The sequence below is a fragment of the Eptatretus burgeri genome, chromosome 8 (genome assembly GCF_056783735.1).
Source record: "Eptatretus burgeri isolate ZD-2024b chromosome 8, Ebu_testis_v1, whole genome shotgun sequence".
In the NCBI taxonomy this organism is placed as follows: Eukaryota; Metazoa; Chordata; class Myxini; order Myxiniformes; family Myxinidae; genus Eptatretus; species Eptatretus burgeri.
In genome coordinates this window covers 69,461,234-69,472,995 of record NC_140968.1, presented here as the reverse complement: position 1 = coordinate 69,472,995, position 11,762 = coordinate 69,461,234, and the positions used below count along the sequence as shown (strand labels likewise).

The 11,762-nt window shown below is 41.6% G+C and overlaps 1 protein-coding gene across 1 annotated transcript in view; it reads right to left on the bottom strand.

Annotated features, from left to right (window-relative positions):
• LOC147021980 (protein disulfide-isomerase TMX3-like) overlaps positions 1-11,762 on the bottom strand; it is a 101,145-nt gene that overhangs the window by 52,391 nt on the left and 36,992 nt on the right. Inside the window, exons 4-5 of the mRNA XM_085892471.1 lie at positions 9,636-9,759; positions 5,400-5,445 (exon numbers count right to left, since the gene is read on the bottom strand). Coding sequence (XP_085748597.1) covers positions 5,400-5,445; positions 9,636-9,759 — 170 coding nt within the window. The remainder of the gene's footprint in view (positions 1-5,399; positions 5,446-9,635; positions 9,760-11,762) is intronic.

Below are 11,762 nucleotides of genomic sequence, written 5' to 3'. Positions count from 1 at the left end.
TTTCGTGAGTGAACGGAAACATTTTTTGCCCCCCCCAAAAAATAGAAAATTAAATTACCCCCTTGTGGGGGTGACGGTCATCTCTATAATACCACAAGTTCTCAATGTTCAGTTATGACCGAAGACTACTGTGCAGTTCTACTGCGCAGCTCGAACTGCGCAGTTTGGTTAAAGATGACTCGCATTTTGGCGTGCGCACGAAATTATATTTTAAAAATAAATGCCGACGTTTACATTTCGGGTTTTGAAACTTTTGCACCTTCGGCAGAAAATGTATAAATATGAAAGGCTAAAAATGTGTTTTATATTTATATTTCATTTCTCCTTCCTTCCTTCTTTGCGAATCGCATCGGCGTTTTTGGCCATCTTCCAGATCACGTGACGATCAAACGGGAAGGAAATTCAAAAATCTGTCTGGTTAGATACAAGATAATATTTTTTACTTTCATAATCAATAAACAGTTGCCGAATATCTTGTACAATGGCAGACGAGATAGGTTTTGAAAATGGCGATTTGTATAACTTACGTGAACTCGTCCCTGACCTTGAACCCGGACAAAAGTTATATCGTTGTGCAACACTCATCGACCTCTACCCACATACTAAGTTTCATCAACATCGGAAAGAAAAATTGTTGACGGACGGACGGACGTATGGATGTACGGATGTACATTTGGTCCGGCTTTATTAGGTCATCTCGATAGAGATGACCTAAAAAGTATTTTATTTCTTCAAAATGCCGACAGGATGAGAACAGCACCAGGTACCCCTGATAACACACCAACACACATGCACACACACAACTTTAATTATAAATGAAGTATGAATGTCAACAAGGCCTTTCGCACATGTGCTATGTGTGCATTTTCAGAGACTCACTTCCGCCAGCCCAAACACTTTTAACCTGCCGTTGATTGCGCAAAATCTTGAAATGAAAGAGTCTTTTTAACATAATTTATAACATTTAAATGAAAGAGTGGCAATTTCAGAATGGTTAACCATAATTGTTGTCCAGTATTCCTGGATGCAAATCAGACACATAAAAAATACAAGCCGGTAGGCGGACATGGGTAGTCGACTACCCAATAGAACCTGACGCGATGGGCCCGTTCGATGGGGAATGACTTGAGGATTAAGCACAATAAAATTCATGATTCTTGCTTCAAGGGTTAATGCTGCAGATTGTTTTTTCGTTAAAATGCCCCCACATTTAGAGGTTTTTCAGCCATAGCTAGGCAATGGAGGGGTCCATAGCAACGGTTCTTTCTCACACATAACTCGGACATACCATGAACCTACTATACCAGTTTCATGTATATCTGACTCATAGTCTCTGAGATATAACGAACTTCGTTTTTTTATCGTTTTCAACCAGGGTTCATTCAAAGTCCATCTTCTCTGACAGTTTTCATAGGATCCGGCTGGAAATTTTTGACTATGGCTGAATGTACTGCCCACAGTCGCTCGTGGCCCGATTTTTGAAAAAATTAATTTTTTTTATCATTTTTCAAAAATTTCTAAGTCCCGTTGCTAGGAAACGGTGGTGTCCATAGCAACGGTTCTCATTTGCACACAACTAGGTCATGGTATGAACCTACCAATCAAGTTTCATCGAAATCGCCATTGTATTAACGGAGCACTGGACCGAACAGAGGGACAGACAGACAGACAAACATATCAACGGAAAAAGTGATAATAAGGGTAGAACAAATTTCAAAAAAAATGTTTTTGTTTTTTTTCGACTAGATCAACTACCCAAAATGGTTTTACGAAAAAGGCACTTGGCGGAGCACAATCCTCAACCCGGATCCGGATCTTCACCAAAATCGAACCACCAATTCTTCCTCCTCACACACCAAACCTGTCCACTGAGTTTCATCTGACCATGTCCACAACCTTTTGAGATATCGTGCGAAAATGTATATTGTTTTCGGCCCAATCACTTCAAAAATTCTAGTATCAGTGTCTTTATGCAGATCTTCACCAAAATCTAATCAATTTGTTATTGTGACACACCCAATCTGTCCACCAAATTTCATCCAAACCTGTCCACAACTTTTTGAGATATCCTGCACACAAACAAAAACAAACAAACAGACAGGGGTGAAAACAACCTCCTTCCACCTTCGGTGGCAGGGGTAATGAGAAATATCCGTGGATGAGAGGTGTCTAGTTCCTATAATTTCCTGTTAATACAGGTGAGCGGCAGCAGTGGGGAAATGAGAAAGACCAATCAAAGATTGCAGACCCTCACCAAGATTGATTTGTGTGGCATATATTACGTATTTTAAGGCCCGGTCACACCTTGACGTTTTAGCCAGCGATGGCAACGTGTTAAAATGTATGTAAAACGCTGGCTTACGTTGAACTTTTGATGTTTTTTTTTTAAAGATTCGGACGTATTCATAGCGACTTGGTCTTATGTGTAACGCATTGGTAACTACACAGAACGTTTCGTTGTGTTATAGATAACTTATACCAACGAATGCTGAACCTGTTGTCGGCCTACACAACCGATGCCCAACGATAGTCTAACTCAGGCATAGCGCGTTGCACACATCGCCGACGATGTTGTGACGTAGCCTATTAAAAGGCTGACGCACAACGATTCAAATCATAACTGCCGTAGAAATGGAAGGGTCAAAATCGCGGTCACACCTTGGCGATCTTGCCAGCGTATGCCGACCTAAGAAAAATGTGTCTAAAACGTTGGGGGCACGTCGAATACGGCATGGGTAAGTTTGGTATACGTGAGTAGAACGCTAAATACGCTATCATAAGTCGTAGTAAGTAGAGTACGTCAAGAAATTTTGAACATGTTCAAAATTTTACGACGTACTCGGCGTATGACACACGTTCGCATGCGATGGGGATAAGTTTTACACACGATATGTGGACGCTTACACACGTCCACAAAGGCTACTTATAAGCTACTCATAAGTCGAAACACGTCGCGGTAATGTCTTTTTTACGCGAAACTTATTTCTAACTTATGTTTGACGTGCTTTGAACCAATTCTTTACGTAGTCCCAACACACATCGACGTATGTAGACGTATTCCAATGACGTCTTCCGGTCGACAAAAAAAAAAAAAATGAATGTGTTTCTCGCTTACAACTGCCATATAAAGACGTGTTCCCAGCGGTTTTGGGAATTGGTATATAAAAATGGTGTTCATAAAAGGGGAACCCAACAGTGTTTTCGAGTTCCTTTTTGAGTTGATGTCCATGTCAGCAGTAACAGTATCAGTATCAGTATCAGTATTAGTATTAGTATTAGTTTGTTCATGTTGGCAGTAGTAGGTGGGTGTGAGGGGGAGGGTGTGGGTTATGATGGATCCTCCTTGCGTCCGCGTGTCCACGGGTAGGTTCATAGGCTGCCACTCAACGATTTAAATGGCTGCATCTCCACTATTGAAAGTAGACGCTTGTGCTCAACAATTGGATTTTTTTTACACTCAACGACTTTGAAATGGTACCACTCAGCTAGTTTCATTGTTTACAATGAACGATTTAAATTGCTGTCACTCGCCTTTGTTTTTTTTTGTTTTTTTTTTTGTTTGTTTTTTTTGACGCTGGGGTTTGGAAATTTGAAGCGTTTCTTCTGAACGTGTTAAAACGCTCAAACTCGACTATTTTAAATAGACGCTGCCGATAGACAATTGGAATCATAGCCAAGCTAGACATCGAAGTGTGAACATCCTCGTCATGCCGAAGAAAAGTTTGAAGAATGCTGCAAATAAGTGTCCTGGCCATGGCCGTGGATGCTGACGCAAGGACGATCCATTATACCGACGTCTTTCAGCCTATGAGTAACTTAAAAGTAACGTCTGTCGATGTGTGTCAACGATCGCGTAACGTGCCAACAACACGTTAATCATAGGTTAGAAATAAGTTTCGGGTACGCTAAACATTACCTCGGCGTGTCTCAACTTATGATTAACTTACAAGTAGCATGTGTTGACGTCTGTCAACGATCGCAGACCGTGCCTACAACTTGTGGCCAGCGTAGCGAAACGTCTGAGTCATACGCCGGCATACGTCGTGAAATTTCAAGCATGAAAAAATTTGAGGACAACCGAAAAGTACAACGTTTAAAGCCAACGTACAACGACTTATGGCAACGTACTACGACGTATGCCAGCGTGCTCTTAATGTTATCAAAACTTACCCATAACGTATTCAACGTTTGCCAGCGTTTTAGAAAAAAAATTCAAAAATCGGCATACGTTGGCTAAAACGTCAAGGTGTGACCGGGCCTTTATCGACATGCATTGCAATTGCGCCATACATATTTTATAGAGGTACTCAGTTGAAAAAAGATAATGTGTTAAAATTGTGATGTAAAAGACGGTGCATCAATGATGGTAAACTTTCGAAAAATCTTCTATTTTTTTTTTTCTACAGCCTTTAAAACCTTTATTTTATTTCAATTGAATTATATACTTCAACACTGTCACCAAAATCGCCTTCTTAGCACTTTCATAAACCTTCCGTTTAGTGGTACTTGGAAAAATATATGTTCTGTCTCATGTATGCCTCGTGTTGGCTTTATGGTCAGGATGATGGGCTTGGGATCCTAGTGTCACGAGTTCAAATCCTGCTCGATTGTTGAATTAATACCAGGTGTGGTTGACTCAGCCTGTCATCCTTCTGAGGTCGGCAAAGTGAGTACCAGCTTGCTGGGATAATGGAGCCATTTGAGTATCCTGTGTCGGAGTGGTGACCCATCTAGGATTGTGCCCAATCGCTCAGGAGACTGCATTGGCAGCACCGACGCTTTGTTCAGAGTATGGTCCCAATGGATTTGGATTGGATTTTTTGTCCCATGCCCTGGAGGCAGAGTAACTGTGAGCTTCAGCATTTAGACAAATATGGCGACACCTATCAGTTTGTTTAGTGCAAAACGCAAGGCAACAGTTTAAAAGACCCTTCCCCATGTCCTTTTTCCTCAAGATTGCAAGGGGTAACATGTTCTATGAATGGTGTAGTTCAAGCATGTACTATGAAATAACAATTCTACTATATCCCCAAGTTTACCCCCTGGGCCAGATCCATCATAATATATACACAAGTGCAGTCTATATAGATTTAATTGAGACACCATGAATATTGATACAATACTCTTCCAAACCCAAGTTGGAGGTCAATTCAGTTATTGAAAAAAAAAAAACGAAAATAAGAGAAAGACTGTGCAATAAACACTGGGATACGCAAGTGGTAATAGCCTAAACAAACAAACAATTTAAATTCACAAAGCAAAGTCCAGAATTGCAAGCTGTTTCTAACTTGCTTTGGTCTGAAAAAGATACTGCATCTTATTTCAGACCGACAAAGGACACTGCACCCCATGTGCAGCAACACAAATATTTATCGACATCGACAACAATAGAAACTCACACTTTAATTGTTGGAAAACCATGCACCTCAAACTCTGAGGCAACACCTGCAAACAAATGAAAGTGCAATTAAACAAAGAAACTTTTACTTTTCATCTTTGCCTTCGACAAACATCATTTTAAACCATTGTCGTAAAATGTGTGTCGTGTCAACTTCAAAATCAGATTGACTAATAAAGGAATATGTGGAGTATGTAGTACAAGAGCTGTGTGAAGAGCAGATACTGCATATAAAAAGAAAGTAGACAATACAAATGGTAATTTGGGGGTTTTTTAATTATTTTTTTTTAAAGTGTGTATACACATACACACACACACACACAACATTAAAAAAAACAAAAAGAAAAAAAAGAACATGTCAGGATGGAGTTTCAAAGAAGGAATGACAACACAATCATTTTACCAATTGTAACCATGACATCTTTTATCATTTTTATCATGGTTGACTGTGGGGCAATAGTAACAAATGATGTGTATGTTAGAGGAAATGATGTCTATGTTAGAGGGAGTTGACACTTGTGTATTTTATTTGTTGTGAGATTGAGACGGAAAAATGTCAAAAGATGTCATGATGGCAATCTGCAAAAAAGATTGTGGTGTCGTATCGTGGCATTCCCTCCTAGTGATTCCTCGTTTGGTTGTTTTTTTGGAATTCGATCCCAACACGTTTTTGTTATTTTTACTTCTACCACCAAAGGTAGATAGAGGTTATGTTTTCGTGTACGTGTGCGTGTGTAGGATATCTCAAACAGTTATGGACTGGTTATGACAAAACCTGGTGGACGAGTTGGGTAGGTGACAAGAACAAGCCAATTCGATTTTGGTTAGGGTATGGATACAGATCTGTCCCATCAGTGGACTACAAAACGTAAACTGTTGAGCCTGGCAAAGGTATGCATTCGACTGAGTGCCGTTCTACTTTTTCAAAATATTTTTTTCTGACTGGTTTCTGTTTTTTTTGGGGGGGGAGGAGGGGTGTGGGAGATTAGAATCATGCAATAAATTGTAGTTCAATAGTCAAGTAGAAATCATGTGTTGAAGTTGTTCGGTTCGTGCATGCATGATATTCCTGGAATTAAAATGTGAATGAAATAATATCAGCTCTACAGATGACATTACAGGTCTGATATCAGTAATGCAGATAAAACTGCAGGTCTATGTGGATACATCCAATATGCTGGAGCCTGACCGAGTGCATGTCGTACGGGTGCAACACCCCAGAGATAATGTCGCTTCCTCCCATTTGAATCATTGGATGAGAGAATCAAAATCACTTCAGAATCATTGGATCAAAATCGCTTCAGCCATCATTGTGCTCGGCTACTCCACTTCTTTCTTAATGGCGACAATTATTCCCACTTTCTTGTGGAGTTGGCTGGAGGGAAGCTTGGCCTAAGCCTTTGACAACCTGGCTGGCCAGGCCTGACATTCAACATAAGGTTAGGGGAGGAATTTGTAATTTGTTCACAGTGCTGACGATAGCTCGCCTATTTTTCGTGAAGGACATCGTAGGAAGTTTAATATCCACCAACTAATGCCGGCATATGGGACGCCCAGTTTAATACTAGAACTGCCAGAGCGGTCATTTTGACAGCAAGCAAACATTTTGTTGCTGACTGTAATTTTTTCACAGTCTTGAGGCTCCTTGACTTTTCATGATTCTGGGTGTTAAATATTCACACAAAACAATTGACCTCCTGACTTCAACCACGTTTGATTTATAGGCCGTTACACCTAAAACCGCCACTGTGGTCAATTTGACCACAAAGGAAATGTGTTGCATAAAACACACAGGTTCAGCATTGATGAAATGCAATTTGAGACGTTATTGTCAGTAAATATTTTGATTTGATTTCATCTCTGTGTGCCGAATATGCTCAGCTGGAAGTGCACATAAAATCCCCAATATTTCATTAATTCATGAAATTTCAGTGAACAGTAAACCACCTGCGGCCCACCGTGTCAAGAAACAGATTTTGTCAAATGAGATTTTTGTGATTTGAGAAAAGGTCAACATGGTCTAAGAGTTTGCCATGAGACAAATTTGTGCTGGTGTCCGAAGTCTGGAATCGTTTTTATAGATAATTGCATCCTCGGCTGTAAGCATGGATAAAACATCACAACGAACGAGTAACTGTTACCCACAAAGGCCAGGTGTCGATTCACCCAATGGCTGATAAACCAGACAAATTCAGAATAAAGTTTTGGCTAGCAGTTGATGTGTATTCAAAGTATCTGCTGAATGGGTTTCCATACCGATGAAAAGATGAGCACCATCCTGCAGACCAGACATTGTCTGAAAATGTGGTGCTACATCTTTTGGATCCTTACTTGAACTAGGGAAGAAATGTTACCACAGACAACTTTTTCACCTCTCTAAAGTTGGCAGAGAAGTTAAAATAAAAAAGCACAAGCATAGTGGGCACAATGAATCGTGTACGGACAGAAACTCCCTCCTCAATGAAGAGCACAAGGGCACAGCTCTACATGACTACTGTGATGAAGCATGGTGACCCTACCCTAAACTGTTTACCAAGGTAAGAGAAACAAGAATGTTTTGTTGCTAAGCACCCTTCACCCTACTGTAGAAGTGAAAGACAACCCAAAGAAACTTCCTGAGACTGTTGCTTTCTACAATTCAAGAAAGTACCGATTGGATATTGTTGATCAGGTGGCCAGGAGATACTCTGTCAAAGCAGGATCTCACAGATGGCCCAGTTCATGTGTTTGACAACATTCTAGACCAGGCTGCCATAAATGCATCGGGACGGTTCAAGTCAGAGACTGGGAAACACATCAGCCGACGAGACTTCATCGCATAAATTGTTGACAAGCTCAGACAGGGGTGCTCATCAGTCACCACCACGAGAATGACGGCATTGTTGCTACTCGCACTCAACTGCGAAGTCACCAAAGGCAAGAACAAAATAGTGGACAGCTGTTCAATGTGTAACAAGCTCATATGTGGCAAGTGCAATGGACAGGTGATTAAAAAGTGCACAGCTTGGTTGGTACCAGCTATAAGGAAAAAAGAAAAATGGTGGACAGTTGTGTGATGTGCAAATAATTCGTGTTTCAAGTAATCTCATCAGTGCAAGCAATAAACATATGTTTAACAAATGATTTCTTGCTTTACTTCACATAATGACCAACTTTTTTCCATCAGTTGTCAAATTCACCGCTGCGGCGGTTTGAGGTCTGTGGAGCTTGTGGGCGAGGCAGGCGGTTCTAGTGTTAACATCCATCCAAGGGACGGCACATACAATGATGAATCACGCTGCTTGTGAAACACCGGGATGACAGTTTATAGTTGGGATGAGCTGGAGGGGTGAGGGGGCAGGAGCATTGTTGAGTCCCCCAGACTCTGTATAGAATTGATTGATGAATTTTGTGTGAACAGTGGCGTGAAAACGGGAAAGCGGGGGGGCCGAAAAACACCTCAATGGATAGGTTATGAGCTGTAGTTGTGCACCTTGACACTGGTTTTTTGACAGAAATGAAGATGCGAGGAAAAAACGGTATTTTTAATCGCGCTAATATATTATATTGCGAGACGCCAACCATGATGACACTGCTAAACATCGACTCGCCTAGCGGCAGCACCTACCGCTGTGTATCTATTCATGGCGCCACCTGGTGGTCCTAGGGGACTCATATGTTCAAAAGAACATACCCTTATATTTTATTTTAAACTCCATTGCATAGTATTGTCTCGACATGTGTCTCCAGTGTCTGACTATGAGGTTCTGCAGCCAGGTAAGAAGGGATTGGCTCCAGGTAACCTGCCAACCCACCCCTGACCTTCCCCCACATTGACGTGGCCAGCCTGCAGCTCATTGTGGTGGTTGTGTGCGCGCGTGTGTGTGGAGTTGGCAAGGACTGTATGTGCATGTCGGGAAGTGTGACGTGGCTCTGCGATTGAGGTGGGCGAAGGCAGGTTGAAAGACATGTTGGAGAATGTGAGAAAATAACGAAATAAGAGGACAAAAAAATTTAATGCGTGCAATGCACGTGACAATATTGTCATCAATCAAAAACTTAAGAACGGTGAAAGGATAAAATGATGGAACGCTTGTCATACCAAATGAAAGTGTGGAAAAAATTGGGGAAGGGATGGGGGTGGGGGGGGAGCAGGGTGAGGCATTTCTAACAATGTGTAGACCCAGGGTATATGCACATGGCATCCTATGAATACTTGAAATGTATGAGAATTGTATTTGTGATGGAGGTTACTTACCAGTGTTAACTGTGGCGTCGAGCTTTCCAACCCGGATAGGCGACATCGAAGCCTGCATCTTGGTGGCAACTTCATTCCAAACTGGCTCTAAATTTTTACAATGTCCGCACCATGGAGCATAGAACTAAACGCAACAAAAGGAAAATGGAACTTAGGTTGCCAAAAACATGACACCAACGAGGACCATCTATTTATTACACATGCATAAGGGGTGGGGGTTGGGAGAGGGGTGGTGGGTTTAAATTTAGAAAAGCAATATATATCTATATATTACGAAAACTCTCATTATGTATGTATGTATGTATGTATGTATGTATGTATGTTCCCAAAATACAGCCAAAACGGTACACGATAAAGCAAAAATTTTCGGCCCACCTTACCATTCGCCTGCGGTGTGCAGTATTAAGTTTCGTTCAAATCGGGCAACGAAAAAATTATTTAGAAATCAATTCCCGATTCAGTCAAGTACTCTTCAGGAGTATTTGATCAATGCAAACAACCTCAGCGGTATAGTTTGCTGGAGCTATCTTTTTTTCTTGAAATGATTTATTTTAAAATCTCATACATTTGGTATCGACAAAGAACGATTTATTTTAAAGCATAAAATAAACATTGCCATTTTGATCTAATACTTCCGTGTTCATTAATAAATAAAATTGTGTTCAGAAGATTACGCACAATAATTTCTTCGACTTTATTTTCTCACATTGAAGCGTAATATTAAGTTTCATTAAAATCGGGCAACGAAAAAAATTATTTAAAAAAAATCAATTCCCGATTCAGTGAAGTACTCTTCGGGATTGATTATTTGATCAATGCAAACAACCTCAGCGTTATAGTTTGCTGGAGCTATCATTTTATTTTTTTGAAATGATTTTTTGATCAACCGCTGTCACAACGGGAACCCAAAGGGTTCACGGGTCGTCTAGTATGTATGTATGTATATATACACATACATATACACATATTGTTGCAGTTCTCGCAATCGCATCCATACAACATATAGTGGTCCCAAGACGGTTATTAGATTACTGTATTAGATGTGTAGATAGTTCCTTTCCTTTTGTTTAGCGGGACAACAAGAGGGTGCGTTGCGATGATCTCATAGCTGGGGTTGCTTAAATCATTTTCTCCTTCATTTTGTCCCTACTCCTCTTTTCGTCTGATTATTCCTGAGGTAAATCAGCCACGTGCGCCTTCGTTGTAAGGTGGGACCTCATGGAGGCCAATGCGTGTGGCGCCGCTTTGGGGGAATTGCTGCACAGAGATCCTCGTTCCCGGGCGAGCCCTAAACCCAACGTGTGCAGCGAGTCATATAGTGCACTTCGCAGTGCGGGATTATCGACTCGAGCTTCCGATGATCTGTGGAAGATTGCCGGTCTGGGGCTACGAAATTAAAAAGGCATGCAAATGAATACCTCTTAAGAGGCTGCACGAATGGTGTTTTTCACAACACAGGAAACACAGCTAGCACGACGGCCACGCTGCACAAAACACGTACGGAGGCCGATAAAGACGACTCCACGCCATGTTGGGCGGGATACGAGTGTGCGGAGTAGAAGCGTCTTGTTCCTTTGCAACCTCAATATCCAACACATATTGGTGTTCCCCCGCGCACACGCTGGTGGAGTCGTGCGAACGCGAGCACTGGCAAGATGTGTAATGGCCAAACCGCGCGCGCTGATTGGAATGTGCTCGAAGGCAGACACGTACGCCGCTCGCGAAACGTGCATGGATTTATCCATAATGATGTACTTTTGCCCATTGTAATAAATTATTATTCGGAATGTTCCCAGCTCGTCTTTGTGGTTTCTTTCATTGATCCAGCATGGTCCGAATCCTAGTTTTGCCGGGACTTTATTACCAACGATCCGTTCCTTTTAGCCGGTTCCTCCTTGGTAGTGTCGCTCGGCTGCATCCGATCCAGAAAAGTGATCCGATCCGGTAGAGTGATCCGGTTCGGACAAGGCGTACCGAGGGCGTGTTCCCCGGTAATTAAATCACGTGATTAATTAGGTAACCCGATTAACCCATAGACGGGAGGATACTAGATCACGCGGTTGAGTTATTGGCATCCACGGTTAGTTAAGCGACCCGCCGCATCACGGAATTATCCATGTGCATCGG